A 22,035-nucleotide genomic window follows, 5' to 3' on the forward strand; every position below is an offset into this window, starting at 1 on the left:
CTAAACACTTCCATGTGTAATTTGATTAACTTTTAAATTAGAAACTCATTAAAAACTTAATAAAGAAAGGGAAAGAGGAAAAGGTGGCAGAAAAAGACAAACAATTTTATAAGTTACTAAGGTATTAATTTTTTTAATGTATTGAGCACCTATTAGGAGCTTATTGGCATCATGCCTGACATGGTAATACAAAAACAAGCAAGGCAAAACTACTGGTAAAATTATCCTTTTACAAAATCACTGATGATTACATTGAGGTCCTGGCTAGAAGGAAAAGCAATTAGAGAAAGAGAACGCACAGAACTTCTCAAATATTTCAAATGAGCACTGATGAAGATAAAAGTTGACGGATGGATCCATGTGGGAGAAGAAAGATAAAGGACAGGGTAGGCCGGCAGTCCATATTGGTGTCATTCAACAAATATGCAATATAAACAGAGATTAGGAGGCAACGTATCAACTTTAGATAAAGATGAAATAAGCACACTGACCTCACTGTTCTTCCTTCTATTAATATAGTCAAACAATCAGCCAAAAGAGTAACAAACAAACAACAAAAAGTGCAAAAATTAAGGAAGGGCTGGACTGAAAAAGCAAATAAAATAAAAAGTAGTTAACAGTCATTGAAGTTGAACTATAGTATTAACAAGGCAAAAGAAATAATTGAGTTGCATATGAAACCAAGTGAATTCCGAAGTGAACATAAGAGTCAGGCCACCTTTTAAGAACACAATGTAATAGATATATGGTAAAAATCTGACTATAAAGGGCCACAGGGGCCTCAAGAACATTCTCCTACTATAAAATCTGTTTTGAGAAAACTTCTAAAATCACATCCATAATTAATCAAACAGGGACTAAAGCCAGTGAAAAAAATTCTGACCTAATGAGAGTGGGAAAAAAAAGGCCATGTAGAATTCACACAGCCTTCCTCTTCTTCATCCCTGAAGCAGTTCTGTTATACTTTGTTTAGGTAGCTATCTCTTTTCAGTGAAATTTTTACAGCGAATATATAGTAACCAGATTAAAAAAAAAAAGATTCTATTACTGAGGCACAGGAAAGAACATGGGTTCTATTAAACATAATCCTTGCTCTGAAAATATATATGCATCATAATGGAATTCTGCATGTATAAACTGATTACCCTGGAGAAAAATGATCCTCAGGCACCTAGTCTGGCTGACAAATTTAAGAGTGAGTGGACACAATACAAAGAATATATTTAATTCAGAAATAACATCAATGTAACACTACTGGAAAATAAAGCTTATAAATCTGAATTAAATAACAGACCAAATCAATTTAATTCCCTACCCTTATCAAAGAAAATGTTAACTACAGGAATTCTACCAAACTGCTGTTATCCACATTCCTCTTTCTGAACAAAACAAGGTGATGCATTTTGAGCTCCTTTAAATATAATAAAAATGATACATTAACTTCTGGAATGTCACCCTCCTCCTTCTAGACACTCAGAAATATCCTGAAATGTCACCACACCTAAGTGAAAGCGTTTCATGAGTCCCTCAAGCACACCCTCCTCTGTACTCCTCCAGTGCTCTGTACATTTCAAACACATGATATTAGAATGGTTTTCACATTTCCTACCCCTCTATACTCCAGGGCTTTGTTTCATTCATAACTGTATCCCCTATCCTAAAACCATCTAATACAATGGCAAGCATACTTATATCAGCACTCAAATGTTTAATAATGGTCTGCACTCATCAGCTCTTGGACCATCTTGTATGTGGGTCTCATTAGAGATGATATTCTTGAAAAATACAGGTAAGCTTTTATTTTAATGAATACCATTATTCCTCTACTATGCTCCAGTAACAACAAGCTGTTTGTTATTCCTTGAATGTATAATGAATGGCATGACAGAAGTCTGGTACACAGCGTTCCTACTGACTAAAAGCTATTAGACATCTCCATACCTTGTCCCTCTTGCCAACAACTGCTCACCTAGAAAGCACAATCTGAAATAGTCTCCTGAGTAAAACTGATTACTCTCTCCACTGCACAGATTCCCAAAGCGACACCTACAAAGCTTTATTACACACATTATTTCCCTAAATTTAAAACTGCTACTGCTAAGTCACTTCAGTCGTGTCCGACTCTGTGCGACCCCATAGATGGCAGCCCATCAGGCTCCCCCATCCCTGGGATTCTCCAGGCAAGAACACTGGAGTGGGTTGCCATTTCCTTCTCCAATTTAAAACTAAAAAAAAATTTTTTTTAATTTAAAACTAGTTATACCTAATAAATCTATGTAATTAGTCTCGTCTCTGTGCACATTTTGTTACTAGGTCACCTCAGAGAATGTATTGGAATATCTCATTGCTAAAACCCAAAAACTATACATATAGCTTCACTGACTGCTTTTTTAATGGCCTGGTGAAGAGAACAAAGGTAAAATTATTTCAATCATGCCCTGTGAGGACTTCAACTACATGTCTGATGTACTACAGGAATCCCAAAATTAAGTTTCTGGGAGAATCTTGCCCTTGCCCTTGAGTGCTCAGTTACATTTCTAGCTCCCCTTACCTGCTTTTACTGAACTGCACTGTGCCCTGATGCTGGCAAACACTGAAGGCAGGAGGAGAAGGGGACGGACAACAGAGGGTGAGAGGGCTGGATGGCATCACCAACTCGATGGACATGAGTTTGAGCAAGCTCCGGGAGTTGGAGATGGACAGGGAAGCCTGGCGTGCTGCAGTCCATGGGGTCGCACAGAGTCAGACACGACTGAGGGACTGAACTGAACTGACCTACTTTTACTAAACTGCACTATTCACTGACGCTGCAGGACAAAGGCCAAACTAATGTGTCACTGGTGATACTACAAGGGTGTTGTTCACTACTTTATACAGCAGCTTCTTTATGAGGACTACTGGGGCAGAAACTGGTTTCAATAATATGAGTAAAGATGATTTCTCACTGAATGGTATTACTCTTATAATCAGTAGTCTATTCTTTAGATTGGCTTAGATAATTCCTAAGGCCTAGTTCACGTCCAAATTTTATATTTCTATTAAATTCTTCTTCCTTTATATCTATCATCACACTCCATTCATTCTTTCAACATTAGAAAGGAAAATAAATATAATATTCAAGGCATGGGACACATACAGACAAATCCTATGACCATTCACTTACAAAATGTGCTGTCATGGATAGTCAGCATCTAAACTACCCTCCTATGGCTGAAGAATCCTCACCTTATGAGGCAGAACCACTAACTGGAACTAAAGAAGCTGAAAACACCAGCTATTTGCCTTCCAAACCTTCCTTGCAATTGGGACAGGTGCATGACCCGTCAGGCAAACCAGGAGAGGAGGAGGCAACAGCTGCAGGAGCAGCAGGGACCACAGCCACCCATTCTGGTGAGGCTGTGGGTAAGAACAAAGACTAGTTAAATCCAGTTTAAGCTAACTCATTCAGCTAACTCATCCAGGGGCTTCCCTCCTACTTCAGTTGGTAAGAATCTGCCTGCAATGCAGTAGACCTGGGTTCGATTCCTGGGTCGGGAAGATCCCCTGGAGAAGGAAATGGCAACCCACTCCAGTATTCTTGCCTGGAGAATCCCATGGATAGAGGAGCCTGGCGGGCTACAGTCCATGAGGTCACAAGAGTCGGACACGACTGAGAGACTAAACCACCACCACCATCCTTCTTTTATCCCATTTCTCAAGGGAGCACTGGCATCGGTTTAAGGCGTACTTGTCGCCTCAGGTCAGAGACAGAGCACAAAGAGTGGTGAGTATGCCATCCAACAGCGGTACCTTCACCACACCAGGCATGCGCTATGATCTGTTACATAGCTCCTGGATGTGGATTCCAAGCCTGGTTCTACTATTTAGGAAATTCTATGAGTAACCCAGTATCTTCTTTAAAAATACTTTTTCTGTTTAAATTAGAGGAATCTTCCATCTGTACACTGAAACAACAGCTTAATGAAAACTGATGAAGCAGCAACAATCTGGAAAAGCCAACTTAATGTTAAAACATGATACGTATGTCACGAAACAATAAGGCATAAAACAAAATTTAACTCAACAGTTTGCTTTATCTACATGTTTATAACTTCAAAATACAATAATCACCAATATATAATGATCATGAGGTAATCAGTTCTTGAATATTCAGAAACTAGAATTGTACATTTAACAGTTCTTATATGTACATATACATGTAACGGTTATGCTATGGCCTGAATATCCCCCTACCCTCTACAACCATATGTTAAAATCCGAACTCTCAAGGTAACGGTTATTAGGAGGTATGGCCTCCGGGGTGGAGCCCTCATGAATGGAATTAATACTTTTATTTAAAAGGCCCCAGAAAGTTTCCTTACCCCCTCTACCATGTGCAGTCAGAGTAAAAAAAAAAGCCGACTAGGAAGCAGGCTCTCACCTGACCCCAAACCTGCCAATACCTTGATCTTGGACTTCCCAACCTCCAGAACTGTGAGAAATAAACTTCTGTTGTTTATAAGCCACCAGTTATGTATGGTACATTGTTACAGAAGCCCAAACATACTAATGCAAGTTATCTTGAACACCGTATTTCTTAGATTATGTACCCCCTTTCCCACACAGACACAACAGTAATAAAAATAACAGTAACAGGAATACCACTACCAACAACAGTAGCAGCAACAGCATGATATACCTAATGCATAAATTTTTTAACTCTGGTAGCATATGAGAATGATCTGAAAAATTCTATAAAAATATAGACTAACTTGGGTTCCTCCATCAGAGATTCTGATTAAACTGGTCTGAATTGGGGACCAGGCATCAATATTGTCTATAAGCTTCCAAAGCAATGTTAGTACACTCGGATAGGTTTAGAAACAGTAAAGAGGAATCTGGCTTTCCCATCTACCTGTTTATCCATAGAACTCTGCTCTCATACAGGTGGTGCTGATGTATTTAAATCATTAACCAGCTGACCCTAAATATTAGCTAATAACTAGCCCCAGATGGTACTCAACTCAAGCTGCGGAAGACTAATGAGAAACAAAGTACCAAATTCCTTCCCACACAATAGCCTTCCATGTTTCTTTCAAGCTTTATAATGTAAGAACTGGGATTTTGAAAGTTCACAATTACTGTTTAAATTGTACTAAGAATAAATATACAAATATCTGTGAGGATAAAAATAAGTTTTCAAGTTTCTTCTAAAACTTTTCAAGCTTTTGGTATCCAATTTTTATATACACTGGCAATTCTTCACTGGAGGTTTAAATTTGCTAATTCATTCAATATTACACATAACATGGTCTCCTTCTACTTATAAGATATGAAAAGTATGGAGGTTCCCAAAAAGTTTGTTAAAAGCAGAAAATAGAGCTACCATCTGATCCATTAATCCCATTCCTGGGCATACATCCAGAGAAAAACATGGTTTGAGAAGATACATGTGCCCCCAATGTTCATTCCAGCACTCATTACAACATCTAAGACATGGAAACAACCTAAACATCCACCAACAGAGGACTAGATAAAGAAGATTTGGTACATATATACAATGGAATACTACTCAGCCATAAGAAAGAATGAAATAATGCCCTTTGCAGCAACATAGAGGAAGATTATTATACTAAGTGAAGCAAGTCAGAGAAAGACAAATAGCATTATGCTATTGCTTACATGTGGAATCTAAAACTAAAAAATAATACAAATGAACTTATTCACAAAACAGAAACAGACAGACTTAAGAACAAACTATGCTTACCAGGGGAGAGAAACAGATTGGGACTTTGGGACAGACATGTACACACTGCTCTTCTTAAAGCAGATAACCAGCAAGGACCTACTGAATAGCACAGGAAACTCTGCTCAGTATTTTGTAATAACCTAAATGGGAAAAGAATTTCAAAAAGAACAGATACATGCATACATATAAATGAATCACTTTGCTACACACCTGAAACTAACACATTGTTAAATCAACTATGCTCTAATATAAAATAATTTTAAATAAATAAAAAATAAAAAGCCACCATGCCTTAAACAAAACTGCATTGTTCAAAAAACATTTTGTAATTCTGAATTTGATATGCCCCAAACTAGCCCCTTCTTTTAAGTATGTGTGGAGGCATCATTAAGATTCTTTGACTAAAAAAAAAAAAAAAAAAAAGATTCTTTGACTAAATCAGAAGTTTCTGCCCAAGAACCCAAGAATCAGAGTGAAACAGCATCTAGAAGATCTACAGTTGTCTGATACATGTCAGTTTTAGAACTACCTGGATACTACCTAGTGCTAAAAGTTACCTCCAATTTCACCTAAAGGTCAAGCAAGTCCACAGAATAAACATCGATAACCACCAAAAACACATCAGAAATACTTATCTAAAAAATAAAAATAAAAACCACCAGAAACATGTATTTTTAGATTTACTCTCCAATTATAAAAGGAACTAAGTAAAAAGATTATTATTTTCAGTTCAGTCATTCAGTCATGTCCGACTCTTTGTGACCCCATAAATCGCAGCACGCCAGGCCTCCCTGTCCATCACCAACTCCCGGAGTTCACTCAGACTCACGGCCATCCAGTCAGTGATGCCATCCAGCCATCTCATCCTCTGTCGTCCCCTTCTCCTCCTGCCCCCAATCCCTCCCAGCATCAGAGTCTTTTCCAATGAGTCAACTCTTTGCATGAGGTGGCCAAAGTACTGGAGTTTCAGCTTTAGCATCATTCCTTCCAAAGAAATCCCAGGGCTGATCTCCTTCAGAATGGACTGGTCGGATCTCCTTGCAGTCCAAGGGACTCTCAAGAGTCCTCTCCAACACCACAGTTCAAAAGCATCAATTCTTCGGCGCTCAGCCTTGTTCACAGTCCAACTCTCACATCCATACATGACCACTGGAAAAACCATAGCCTTGACTAGACGAACCTTTGTTGGCAAAGTAATGTCTCTGCTTTTGAATATGCTATCTAGGTTGGTCATAACTTTCCTTCCAAGGAGTAAGCGTCTTTTAATTTCATGGCTGCAATCACCATCTGCAGTGATTTTGGAGCCCCCAAAATTAAAGTCTGACACTGTTTCCACTGTTTCCCCATCTATTTCCCATGAAGTGTTGGGACCAGATGCCATGATCTTCGTTTTCCGAATGTTGAGCTTTAAGCCAACTTTTTCACTCTCCTCTTTCACTTTCATCAAGAGGCTTTTCAGTTCCTCTTCACATTCTGCCATAAGGGTGGTGTCATCTGCATATCTGAGGTTACTGATATTTCTCCCGGCAATCTTGATTCCAGCTTGTGCTTCTTCCAGCCCCGGGGTTTCTCATGATGTACTCTGCATATAAGTTAAACAAGCAGGGTGACAATATACAGCCTTGACATACTCCTTTTCCTATTTGGAACCAGTCTGATGTTCCATGTCCAGTTCGAACTGTTGCTTCCTGACCTGCATACAAATTTCTCAAGAGGCAGGTCAGGTGGTCTGGTATTCCCATTTATAAAGTATTGGGTGAAAAATTAATTTGTTAATAAACTCTACACAAATATTACTTAAGATGAACAATATGTTTGAGTAGGCTATTCATTAATCTACCAGAGGTGGAAAGCAGGTGAAACAGAAAAAGGGTAAAATCAACTGAAAGCTAACAGAATAAACTTTTTCCTTAAATGAAATAACTGAGAAAAGGAAAATGGCACTAGATTAGGAATTAATTTCTAATCCAAGTCTCAAATTTATTCAAATTAAAATCCTAATATGTATTTTAAAAGCTCTTGGTTGGAGCAGCTATTTATAGTCTCACTCTACTTCATATTCCCCAAAACAAAGAACTAATGTATGGTATAGAGGAGGCAACCAGTACAGGGAGCAAACTGCACTGGTAATTTTCTATTGCTTAGCTGATATAGTAGGCACAGTGTTCATTATGTTCTTCTTTTTATCTTCTCGTATACATGAAATGTAACTATGTGAATGGTATATGAGGTTGGTACAAACATAACTGCGGTTTCCGATCATGGATTTTAAACAATCATTACCAGGGTCAAACACATCTTTATTAACCAAAATAGGAATCATTAATATCAACACAATTTTGCCAATGATAAATAAGTTTGTTTATTCCTGCAGCATAAAAATTTGTGCTTTGGGAGTCAATGAACTCTTGGAAAGTATTTTCTGCCTCCTGCTGACTATGGAAGCATTTCCCCTGCAAAAAGCTGTCGACATGCTTGAAGTGGTAGTCAGTTGGCAAGAGGTCAGATGAATACTGCAGATAAGGCAAAACTTCGTAGCCCAATTCATTTAACTTCTGAAGCACTGGCTGTGTGACAATGCACTCAGGCGTTGTCAAGCATGCATGCACGTGCGTGCGCACACACACTCACTCACACACCCGGGTTGGTGGGGAGAGAAATGGTAGGAATACATTACTGTATGAAGAGATAATTAATGAACATGAAGATGATTCTGGATAATCTCTTTCGTGCTAAATACAAATGGAAAAAAACGGATTTGTAAAAGACAGGTCGTCGTAAAAAAATACATGGAAGAGTAAGGAAAACAGATGTCTACTTAACAGTTCTAAAAGAAAATAAAGGAAGAAAGGCAGTATTTGAAGAGAATTTTCTACAGCTAATGAAAGACATCAGCCCACAGAATCAAGAAACCCAACATATTCCAAGCAGCAAAATAAGATATAAAAATCTAGACAAACTATATGAAACTGTAGTCTGTAAGAACAACAGATTATTTTTTAAAAGAAAAACTACAGAAAGAGACACATGTACCCCAATGTTCATCACAGCACTATTTATAATAGCCAGGACATGGAAGCAACCTCGATGTCCATCAGCAGATGAATGGATAAGAAAGCAGTGGTACATATACACAATGGACTATTACTCAGCCATTAAAAAGAATACATTTGAATCAGTTCTAATGAGGTGGATGAAACTGGAGCCTATTATACAGAGTGAAGTAAGCCAGAAAGAAAAACACCAATACAGTATATTAACGCATATATATGGAATTTAGAAAGAAGGTAATGATAACCCAGTATGCGAGACAGCAAAAGAGACACAGATGTATAACAGTCTTTTGGACTCTGGGAGAGGGTGAGGGCAGGATGATATGGGAGAATGGCATTGAAACATGTATAATATCATATGTGAAATGAATCACCAGTCCAGGTTTGATGCATGATACAGGGTGCATGGGGCTGGTGCACTGGGATGACCCAGAGGGATGGGATGGGGAGAGAGGTGGGAGGGGGGTTCAGGATGGGGAACACGTGTACACCCGTGGCAGATTCAAGTCAATGTATGGCAAAATCAATACAATATTGTAAAGTAAAATAAATTAATTTAAATAAAGAAAAGAAAAACTACAGATTATTTCAACAATGAAGAATGCCAATAGACAGTAGAATGTTGCCATCAACATGGTTAAAAAAAAAAAAATCTATTGACTTGAAATGAGGGCATATCAGACAGACAAAACCTGAAGAAAGCCAGCCACCAACACATCCTTACTAATGTAAATTCTAAAGAGTCAGAAAAATTATCTCAACTGAAGGTCTAATGTGCAAGATGACATGATAAATCTAAATTTTAACAATGTCTAGTGAGTTATAAACATGGAAGCAGAACTTAAATGCACGGCAATGACATTATATAAGACAGGAAGGTAAAAACCAGAGGTCAAGTGTACTAAGAATTCATAAGTATACATGTGAATAATTCCCAGAGTATCTTCAAAAAGAACAGAATGCATACAATTAATTGGCACGAGAGTAGAGGGGGGAAACTGAATGACAAAATGTAAACAATACGAAAGAAGCCACAGAAGAACAGAAGAAGAAACAAATGGGCAGGACAAACAGAAAGCTCAAAATAAGATATGAGAAGTTAATCCAAATACACTATTAAGTATAATAAGCACAAATGGACTAAAAGCTTCAGTAGAAGACAAACTGTAATGAACTTAAAAATCAAACCACAAGCTACATAAAAAAGAAATACCAGGAAAACAAAAGCACAGAAAATTTAAAAACAGGGAACTATTTATCAGGCAAAATGAACTGAAAGAAACTGCGTGTGGTTAGTAAAACTAAACAAAATAGACCTTAAGTCAGAATGCATTAGTAATAAAGTCAGCCCCTAAATAATAGTATGTAGTATATAAGAAGATAATCCAACTACCTACACTTCAAAAAAGCCTCAAAGCACACTTTTAAAAAGCAAAATAGGCAGATGGATAGATAGAAATTGTCAGATCAAGATTTTTAACACATTTCTCTCAGCAACAGATAAATCAAACAATCATAAACCAATCAGACAATTTCAACTCAACACAACACACATGCTTGATTTAATGAATACACCCAGAACACTGCAGTCAAAAACTGTAGTACAATCTTTTCAAACACACATGGACTATTTTAAAAGTCTAACCACACACTGGGCCATAATGCAAATCTTAAATATTAGATGACTGATACACGTCACACATGATGACTGCAATGTAATTAAGCAAGAAATAATAACTAAAGGAAAAAATCCATATATGTCAGAAAATTAAAAATCACATTTCTAAAATAACAGAGCTCAAAGAAATAAATCTTAGTGGAAATTATGACAAGATACTAAATTATTAGATGCAGACAATAAAACCTATGAGGTACAGTAATACAGCACTCGTGTGTGCTCAGTTGCTCAGTTGTGTCCACTCTTTGTGACTTCATGGACTGTAGCCGTCAGGGTCCTCTGTCCATTGGATTATTCCAGCAAGAATGCTGGAGTAGGTCGCCGTTTCCTCCTCCAGAGGAGACAGGGATCGAACCCATGTCTCCTGCAACTCCTGCATTGGTAGGCAGATTCTTTACCACTGAGCCACCTAGGAAGCCTTAAGACAACACTTGAAGGTGTTTAAACTGGAAAAGCTGAAAAGTTAAAAAGAGCTAAGCCAAAGAAAGTGTAAGAAACATAAAGAAGGGAGAAGAAATCTTTAAAGTTTAAAAAAAAAAAAAAAGAAAAGCACCACAGAGAAAAGTGAAGGGGAAAAAAATGTGCTAAAAAAACAACTGTGTCAAGATAAAAGTTTTAAAAACCTGAATAGAGCCCACTAAAAGAGTGGTTCATCTTTTCCAGAGGGGGAGAAACAGGGAAAACAAAGCCCAAATATTTACTGGTAAATTCTATAAAAATTTGAAGGACCAAATAACTTAAAAATATGTCAGTGTACAGGAAACGAAGACACCTCAAAACAGCAGAATAAACAGTCTTCTCAAGCACATATGGAATATTCAAAGACATGAGCCATGCAACTAAAAAGAATTAAATTCATTCAAGTATATTCTCTGGCCACAAATACATAGAATTGATCTCGGTAAGAGAAAGATATCTAGATAAGCATTAAAATTTCAAAATTAACTAATATACTCTTCTGAACACATGTAGGCAGCAAATTATTAACCTTGTCTTTGGCCCTCAGCTACTGGCAGGTAATGTCTAAACTGCTGGACTGTCCTGCCTGGTAAGTGTGCTTTTGCTTATCTGGAGCCCTGGGCCAGCACAGACCGTCTATGTTAACAATGTGATTTATGGTGGGTGCTTTGGGCCACTCAATATCAGCTCACTCTCTTGGAGGGGCTGGAGGAGACTAAAAGGTCAATCAAGCAGGCACTCTGTCTGCCCCAATAAAAACTACACTATAGGCCTCAGGTGAGCTTCTCTCATTTGCATTACTCTGCATGAGGTCACATAACTCCACTGAGAGAAAACAACTGGAGGCTCTCTTCCCTTGGGTGACTTATTTGAATGCTTTCATTGAAATAAACCAGAACAGGCATATTACAATTTCAAGTGATTCTATGAGTTATTCTAATTCTCTAGTGAATAACTGAACCTAAGAGTAGTCTTGAGGACTCCAAATTTGCCTCTGGTATCAAAAGTGAGAGTGGTCTGGGGGACTTCCTCCAACTTCTCATAAGAATCAAAGGAAATTAGAAAATGTTTATAATTTAATGAAACCAGAAACACATCATATCAAAATAATATGGTGCAACTAAACACGTTCAAAGAAAAGTAAGATTAAATGCTTATATTATAAAAGAATAAAGTTTCTCAATCAATGACCTAGGCTTCCACCTTAAGGAACTAGAAAAAAATTAAAATTGAAGCATAAGAAAGGAAATAAAGATAACATAAATCAATGCAATTGAAAAGAGAAAAAAAAATCAATAAAACAAAAAACCAAGGCATTTGAAACTATCAGTAAACTTGATAAAACTTGAACTAACCAAGAAAAAAAAAGCCACATTCCTACTAATGTCAGGAACAAAGGAACTATACAACACACCAGATAAACATTAAACAGCTATCAGTTACAACTTAATTACCCCAAGTTTGACAAACTGAAGACACAAACTATGAAAGCTATGAACATTTAATATGTCTATTAAAGAAAAGAGCTTCACAATTTAAAGTCTTCCAGTAAAGAAAACTCAAGGACGGTCTAGATGGCTGAACTGGTGAATTCCATCAAAGATTTCAAGACTAAATACCAATTTGACACAAATTCGCCCCCAAAACAGGAGGGAAAAACAAATATCCAATGCATTTTATGAAGTCAGCATGACCCTGATCCCCAAATCTGAACATGACAAGAGGAAAAAAAACCTATAAACCAGAATCTGTCATGAAGACAAACACAAAAAGGCTCAACAAAATTTTAGCCAATCAACCTAATATATAAGAAGGGTCATCGTTGTTTAGTCACTAAGTTATGTCCAACTCTTTTGTGACCCCATAGACTGTAGCCTGCCAGGCTCCTTTGTCCATGGGACTTCCCAAGCAAGAATTCTGGAATGGGCTGCCATCTCCTCAAGGTGATCTTCCCAACCCAGGGATCAAACCTGCATGCCCTGCACTGGCAGATGTGTTCTTTACCACTGAGGCACCAAGGAAACCCCTATAAAAAGTTTCAAACCTCTAGACTCGGTATGTGAGATGAGCAAGATCTCATAATAGAAAGTTAATATAAAAATCAATTTATTTATACAAAAGCAATGAACAATTGGAAATTAAAATTTCTAAATAGTATCATTTACAGTAGAATCATAAAACATAAAATTTTTTGGTAAAAATGTAATAATGTGTATGACCTATGTGCTGAAAACTACAAAATAGGGATAAAAAAATCAAAGACCTAAATAAAGATAATCTATGTTCATGGATGGTGGTTAATATGTCAATTCTCCCAAAACGAATTGGGATTTACAATCAAAATTCCAACAAGATTTAATTAGAGTTTGACAAGCTGATACTAATATTCATTCAAAATATCAAAGATTAGAGTTGCCACAACAATTCTGAAAATGAAAACCATCTTGGAGAACTCATAATAACTGTTTTCAAGACTTACTATCTTGACTACAGTAGTCAAGAGAGCATGCTATTGACAAAACAATGGATGCAAAGATCAAATGAACAGAGTCCAGAAACAGATTCACATATCTGGTTTAAAGACAGTTTAATAGAAGACAGTCTTTTCAACAAATGATGCTAGAACAACTGGATATTCACATGCCGAAAGATGTACTTCAATCACACCACAAATTATACACAAATTTTAAGTCAAAATGGGTCATAGAGTTAAATGCAAAATCTAAGACTTCTAGAAGAAAACACAGGAGAAAACTGTTGTGACCCTAGATTAGGCAAAGGTTTCCAAGATTTAATGTCTGTGTGTGTGCACGTGTGTTTGCATGTGTGTGCTCAGTCATGTCCGACTCTTTGCAACCCCATGGACTAGAGCCTACTAAGCTCCTCTATCCAAGGGATTTCCCAGGCAAGAATACTGGAGTAGGTTGCCATTTCCTTAGTGATCAATGCAAACAAATAGAGGAAAACAATAGAATGGGAAAGACTAGAGATCTCTTCAAAAAATCAGAGATACCAAGGGAACATTTCATGCCAAGATGGGCACAACAAAGAACAGAAACGGTATGGACCTAACAGAAGCAGAAGATATTAAGAAGAGGTGGCAAGAATACACAGGAAAACTATACAAAAACGATCTTCATGACCCAGATAATCACGATGATATGATCACTCACCTAGAGCCAGACATCCTGGAGTACAAAGTTCAGTGGGCGCTAGGAAGCATCAATGCTAACAAAGCTAGTGGAGGTGATGGAATTCCAGCTAAGTTATTTCAAATTCTAAAAGATGATGCTCTTGGAGAAGGAAATGGCAACCCACTCCAGTGTTCTCGCCTGGAGAATCCCAGGGATGGGGGAGCCTGTTGGGCTGCTGTCTATGGGGTTGCACCGAGTCGGACATGACTGAAGCGACGCAGCAGCAGCAGCATGTGCTATTTTTCCTTTTATCTCAATTCCCCAGAGGAGTCATTTATGGCTCTTAACTGTAATTGTTTTAAATCGCTAATTAAAATTTAGAAAAAATGCCAAAAAATAAATAAATAAATAAAAGATGATGCTGTGAAATTGCTGCACTCAATATGCCAGCAAATTTGGAAAACTCAGCAGTGGCCACAGGACTAGAAAAGGTCAGTTTTCATTCCAATCCCAAAGAAAGGCAGTATAGAATGCTCAGCCTACCACACAATTGCACTCATCTCACATGCTAGTAAAGCAATGCTCAAAAATCTCCTTGTTATTCTTGCTAGCAAAGGTATACAAGTAACATTAAATATATAAAGACAAGCTCACCATCACTAGCTATTAGAGAAATACAAATTAAAACCACAATGAGATCACAATATACATATAAGAATAGCTCAGTTGGTAAAGAATCCACCCGCAATGCAGGAGATCCTGGTTCAATTCCTGGATCAGGAAGATCCTCTGGGGAAGGGATATGCTACCCACTCCAGCATTCTTGGGCTTCCCTTGTGGCTCAGCTGGTAAAGAATTCGCCTGCAATGTAGGAGACCTAGGTTCAATCCCTGGGCTGGGAAGACCCCCTGGAGAAGGGAAAGGCTGTCCACTCCAATATTATGGACTGGAGAATTCCATAGACTGTATAGTCCATGGGGTCACAAAGAGTCGGACACGACTGAGCGACTTTTACTTCACAAAGGAAACTGACATTACAAATGCCAATGAGGCTGCAGAACAACTGAAATTTTCAAAGACTGCTAGTGGGAATAAAATACAATATAACCACTTCAGGAAATTTTCAATTTCTTATGAAGTTATTTACAGTTACCACAGAATCCAACAATCTGACTTCTAGGCATTACCCAAGAGGAGGAAGAGACATGAAAACTAATGTTCACACAAAAACCTGTACATGAATGTTTACAATGGATTTGTAATTACCAAAACTGGAAACAACTCAAAAATCCCTGAACTAATTAATGGACAAACTAATAGATCAATATCACAGGATACCACTCAGCTACAACAAAAACAACAAAAACTATGGCTACTCACAACAACATAGATGAATCTCAAATGTATTATGCTGAGTCAAAGAAGCCAGTCTCAAAAATCTATATCGTTTCATTTACATCATTTCATTTACATGACAGTCTGGAAAAGATAGAATAATAGGAACAAAGAACAAATCAGTAATTACCAAGAGCTGAGGATGGGACAACAACATAAGTACAAAAAAGCATGTGGAAATGTGGGGGGGGGGGGGGGGGGCGGGGAGCAGGACAATGATAGAACAGTTCTACATCTTGACTGTTTGACTGTGGCGGTGATATGGCAAAGACTTTAAACTCTAGCCGGCTCCTGAGTCCTTTCTCAACTATGCCTATTAAGACTTATGTCTTTATGACTGATAAAGACTTCCATAAAATGCTAACACAGTTTCATGGCTGCATCCTTAGGATGCCCCAGCTCCTCTTAAAAGCACCTGCCTGAAAACACTCAAAGCTGCAAGAATTTACTGTTTGTTCCAGCAAACACCTGAGCTTCTTCTGTCTGGCAGGATGTGTGGGATGGGGAGAGCTTCTGATGGGCAACAGTTAACCAATCCAGGTAGTTTCACATAAACCAATAACAAAAAGCTCCTCTTCCAGTTTTTTGTTATTTATCACTTCCCTGACTCCAATGAATCCCCACTAATCCCTTCTCAATTGCATTATTCTTCCTTTAAAACCCCAAGTCACTGCTGTACAAATAAAAGTCCAGTTCCATTCACACTGCAGTCTCTTCCATAATGCAATAATAAATTACTGATTAAAATCTGTGCTTACATTTTAACCAGGGTCCAGCTTTGTTCATCTTGAACAGTACACAACTATATTCATTTGTTAAAATTCATAACACCATACAATAAATATGATAATTTTATTGTATGTAACATTATACCCCTATTAAAAAAAGAGAAACTTTTGTAAACAACAAAGAGCTTCTGAACCATCAGCAATAACGCTTTGTAAATGTGGTCCACAGACCAACAGCCTTAGCAAAATCTCAGGCTCCATACAAAACTACTAAATCAGAATTTGCGTTGTAATAAGAGAATGAAACCACAGTATTATCTTTCCTTATATATGTATTTTTGTGACATCAGAAAATACATAGTAAAACATAGTAATAGTAGTATACACAACTCTAAAAAACACTAAGCAATACTCCTAGGATAAATCTATAAAGCATTTGGCAAAATGCTCCTTGGTTAATTTGGAAAAACCACCCATTAAATTTCAATCATATTGTGACTATTTTCTGAACCCAAAATTATAGCTGACACAGTCCAACACCAAGATAAAATATTTTAAATCATTCTTCCCAAAAATGTGGTTAAGTATTCATGCCATTAGCCAAGCATAAAAATTATAAAGACACTCCAAGGTTTTAAAGAAATATTTCCCCAGTCATTTCATTCAATCAAACCCTTCCTTTCATCAAAAGAAAAAACTGAACCTAAGTTTTCCCAAATCTTTATATGCATGTTATAGTCATTTATCTCAGCCTCCCAGAATGACTAGGAAATGGCCATTCTACAGTCTTATCCACAAACTGTTTAACTGAAAATTACATACAAGTATTAGCTCCATTCAAACACCATTGCTGTTTCCCCCTGAGAATGAGAGAGAGAGAAGGAAGGAGCATATCACATATATTTAACAATAATTTATATAAAACTACAAATACTGCAACATACGATCGTAACTGTGATCAAGGGATTGTATTTGTATCAATACAAATCTCCAAGAGATCATTCAAGAATATGGCAATACTACTCGCCAACACTTAGGTCTGGATTTAGGACTCTCTAATTCTGTAAGATGTGAAAAATCCCACAATACGTATTGAGGCAAACACCTAAAATATTAGCTACAATATACTTTTCAACTACTCCCACCTTGATTATAAAAAACCATTCATTCTAGGAATGAAATTTCTGTTTTTGATTGCTCTGAGGCTAATGAACTAAACTCATATATGATGTATACTTGTATCGACATTAAGTTAAATGTGAGCTCATACTAATGCCTCCAATTCTAATCCATGACCACATGGATCACTGTACCCTCCTTCCCTTGCTTGTCTGTAACCTCCTACTCCAACACTGAGAAACCTTGTTCCCACCACCTACCACCTATCTTCCTGACTTGGTGAATTCTAGTATAGAATCAGAATTGTTAACTATTCCTCTGTGGGAAGAAACATATTGAACCTGAGGACACTACTTATGTGCAGTTCCTTTTGCCTTCAGTCTAACAGGTTCCAAGCATTTCCAAAGTTACTTAGGTGAGCCCCTTTCCTCCCCCATTCTATTCAGATTTTTTTCATACATTTCTAACAGAATTAGATTTGTTTGGCTCTATCTGCATTTTATCCTGGGATCCTCCAAACACCTACAAGGTTGTTTTTTTTTTTTAATTTGCATACATTAAGGTTCTCTTTCTGCTGTAGAGTTCTATGAGTTTTGACAAATTAACAGTGTGCTCTTTGATAATGCTTCTCATCTTCTATATACATACAACAGCTTACAATTTTACTACTTATTCTTCAGGCAAACACACAAATTTCCAGAGTCCTCTTTAATTCTACTAAACAAAATATAGAGTCTCCATATTGCAGGCTTATCTCCATCTATACACCACTGTTTTCACTCTAGGAGGAGACATTTCAGAAAACCTACTTTCAGACTACAAACAGTTGTCTGCTCATGATTAGGCTTCAAAGGAAAATGTTACCGAGTTGTAAGAAAACAGATTTCATATTCTATTTTACAACCAAGTTCTGAGGGTTTCACTTAAGCCTCTATCATTAATAGATTAATGAAAACTTTAAAAGACATTTATAGGGGAAGGAGGTAGGAGGGGGGTTCAGGATGGGGAACACGTGTACACCCGTGGCAGATGCATGTTGATGTATGGCAAAACCAATACAATACAGTAAAGTAAAAAAAATAATAATAATAATAAAAATAAAAGTTATGAATTCATTTTACTGCTTTCATTTCCACTTCGGTTTTCTTACATATAAACTGAGATGATATGAGTTCACTTCCTTAGTTCAGTCTCACCGTAAGGATTCTTAGAGTCAGTCTAGTCTAAAAAGTATGTTTACTGTAGACAAACAGTATGTAATAAAGAAAGTTATCAACAGACCCATTATCAATGGATTAGGAAACTAGAAAAAGACTAAGTAAGATCCATAAGTAAGATATAAAAGCATATAGGTTCTATTCCCTGGATGTCTGCCCCAATCCAAATTAAAATTCCTGAACATGTCTGAAACTCATCTATCAAAATTAAGACTCTAGATTATATTATGTAACATTCTTCTAGTTAATAAATACTGTATTACATAAGCTTTATGTATTTGGATTTTTAATACAAAAAAGCAAAGTCCTAACTTTCAATTTCTGGTACAGCATGTAAGAAGCTTAGAACTCATCACTCCATCCTAATGACAAACAAAAACCTGAACAAACTGAAAAAAATGTCAACAATTCTTAGATCCATCAGAGAACTGGGTTAGAGAACAAACTGCTGATCCAAAAATTGGAGAGACAAGCAGATACAGAGACTAATAACTTAGCAGGGCAGAAACCCGAAAGGAGAAACCTACGTGGGAACCAGAACCAGGGCAGTGGAATCTAAACTGTTAACTGATGAGTTGCTACAGGCTTGGTATAAACAAACCTCAAAAACTCCAGAGCGGCAGTCACGAGGTGAGCCTCACACTCTGGAGAGTCCTCCTCCAGCAACTCTGCCAGGCGCTCACTGTGAAGACCAAAGCAACCACCAAAGAAACTCTCACCCTTCCAGCAACGTCCAAGACAAAAATAATAACTTTTGAACTACATCAGTATTCTATTCTTCTTAACAAGGCCTGCCCTCAAGATCGAGAGACTATCCCAACCAATTGGGTGCTTCATCAGAGCCTTCCAGACCTGAGAGAAGGGAAAACCAAACTCAGCACCCTCTGCTGCTCCTAAGGGGATGAAAAACATCTAAGATGTATTTGTGGCACTACCAGCCCAGCAACTAAAAGACTCACTAAAAGACCGAGACCTACTCAGAACTATAGAACACATTCCCTCTCCTAACACTTCAACACATTCAGTTCAGTTCAGTCGCTCAGTCAAGTCCGATTCTGTAACCCCATGAATCACAGCACGCCAGGCTTCCCTGTCCAACACCAACTCCTGGAGTTTACCCAAACTCATGTCCATCCAGTCGGTGATGCCATCCAGCCATCTCATCCTCTGTCGTCCCCTTCTCCTCCTACCCCCAATCCCTCCCAGCATCAGAGTCTTTTCCAGTGAGTCAACTCTTCGCATGAGCTGGCCAAAGTACTGGAGTTTCAGCTTTAGCATCATTCCTTCCAAAGAAATCCCAGGGCTGATCTTCAGAATGGACTGGTTGGATCTCCTTGCAGTCCAAGGGACTCTCAAGAGGCTTCTCCAACACCACAGTTCAAAAGCATCAATTCTGCGGCACTCAGCTTTCTTCACAGTCCAACTCTCACATCCATACAGGACCACAGGAAAAGCCAGAGCCTTGACTAGACGGACATTTGTTGGCAAATTAATGTCTCTGCTTTTCAATATGCTATCTAGGTTGGTCATAACTTTCCTTCCAAGGAGCAAGCATCTTTTAATTTCAAGGCTGCAGTCACCATCTGCAGTGATTTTGGAGCCCAGAAAAATAAAATCTGACACTGTTTCCACTGTTTCCCCATCTATTTGCCATGAAGTGATGGGACCAGATGCCATGATCTTCGTTTTCCGAATGTTGAGTTTTAAGCCAACTTTTTCACTCTCCTCTTTCACTTTCATCAAGAGGCTTTTTAGTTCCTCTTCACCTTCTGCCATAAGGGTGGTGTCATCTGCATATCTGAGGTGATGGATATTTCTCCCGGCAATCTTGATTTCAGCTTGTGCTTCTTCCAGCCCAGCGTTTCTCATGATGTACTCTGCATATAAGTTAAATAAGCAGGGTGACAATATACAGCCTTGACGTACTCCTTTTCCTATTTGGAACCAATCTGTTGTTCTTTGTCCAGTTCTAACTGTTGCTTCCTGACCTGCATACAGATTTCTCAAGAGGCAGGTCAGGTGGTCTGGTATTCCCATCTCTTGAAGAATTTTCCACAGTTTATTGTGATCTACAGAGTCAAAGGCTTTGGCATAGTCAATAAAGCAGAAATAGATGCTTTTCTGGAACTCTCTTGCTTTTTTGATGATCCAGCAGATGTTAGCAATTTGGTCTCCGGTTCCTCTGCCTTTTCTAAAACCAGCTTGAACATCTGGAAGTTCACAGTTCACGTACTGCTGAAGCCTGGCTTGAAGAATTTTGAGCATTACTTTACTAGTGTGTGAGATGAGTGCAATTGTGCGGTAGTTTGAGCATTCTTTGGCATTGCCTTTCTTTGGGATTGGAATGAAAACTGACCTTTCCCAGTCCTGTGTCCACTGCTGAGTTTTCCAAATTGGCTGGCATATTGATTGCAGCACTTTTGCAGCATCATCTTTCAGGACTTGAAACAGCTCAACTGGAATTCCATCACCTCCACTAGCTTTGTTCGTAATGATGCTTTCTAAGGCCCACTTAACTTCACATTCCAGGATATCTGACTCTAGGTGAGTGATCACACCATGGTGGTTATCTGGGTCATGAAGATCTTTTTTGTACAGTTCTTCTGTGTATTCTTGCCATCTCTTCTTAATATCTTCTGCTTCTGTTAGGTCCATACCATTTCTGTCCTTTATCAAGCCCATCTTTGCATGAAATGTTCCCTTGGTATCTCTAATTTTCTTCAAGAGATCTCTAGTCTTTCCCATTCTGTTGTTTTCCTCCATTTCTTTGCACTGATTGCTGAGGAAGGCTTTCTTATCTCTTCTTGCTATTCTTTGGAACTCTGCATTCAGATGCTTATATCTTTCCTTTTCTCCTTTGCTTTTCGCTTCTCTTCTTTTCACAGCTATTTGTAAGGCCTCCCCACACAGCCATTTTGCTTTTTTGCATTTCTTTTCCATGGGGATGGCCTTGATCCCTGTCTCCTGTACAATGTCACAAACCTCCATCCATAGTTCATCAGGCACTCTATCAGATCTAGTCCCTTAAATCTATTTCTCACTTCCACTGTATAATCATAAGGGATTTGATTTAGGTCATACCTGAATGGTCTAGTGGTCTTCCCTACTTTCTTCAATTTTGGTCTGAATTTGGCAATAAGGAGCTCATGATCTGAGCCACAGTCAGCTCCTGGTCGTCTTTTTGTTGACTGTATCGAGCTTCTCCATCTTTGGCTGCAAAGAATATAATCAATCTGATTTTGGTGTTGACCATCTGGTGATGTCCATGTGTAGAGTCTTCTCTTGTGTTGTTGGAAGAGGGTGTTTGCTATGACCAGTGCATTTTCTTGGCAAAACTCGATTATGCCCTGCTTCATTCCATATTCCAAGGCCAAATTTGCCTGTTACTCCAGGTGTTTCTTGACTTCCTACTTTTGCATTCCAGTCCCCTATAATGAAAAGGACATCTTTTTTGGGTGTTAGTTCTAAAAGGTCTTGGAGGTCTTCATAGAACCGTTCAACTTCAGCTTCTTCAGAGTTACTGG

At 38.0% G+C, this 22,035-nt stretch overlaps 1 protein-coding gene across 9 annotated transcripts in view; it reads right to left on the reverse strand.

Annotated features, from left to right (window-relative positions):
* Positions 1-22,035, reverse strand: part of LRP6 (LDL receptor related protein 6) — a 178,109-nt gene that overhangs the window by 119,953 nt on the left and 36,121 nt on the right. The window contains exon 2 of one of the 9 annotated variants that reach the window (XM_055570419.1): positions 15,433-15,531. The exons of 7 other annotated variants lie outside the window; for them this stretch is intronic. In XM_055570419.1, coding sequence (XP_055426394.1) covers positions 15,433-15,440 — 8 coding nt within the window. In that variant the 5' untranslated portion in view covers positions 15,441-15,531. Of the gene's footprint in view, positions 1-5,746; positions 5,807-15,432; positions 15,532-22,035 lie in introns of those variants that run through there. One more of the 9 variants, XM_055570418.1, reaches the window with a different exon arrangement.

This window comes from Bubalus kerabau, chromosome 1 (genome assembly GCF_029407905.1).
Source record: "Bubalus kerabau isolate K-KA32 ecotype Philippines breed swamp buffalo chromosome 1, PCC_UOA_SB_1v2, whole genome shotgun sequence".
NCBI classification, from domain to species: Eukaryota; Metazoa; Chordata; class Mammalia; order Artiodactyla; family Bovidae; genus Bubalus; species Bubalus kerabau.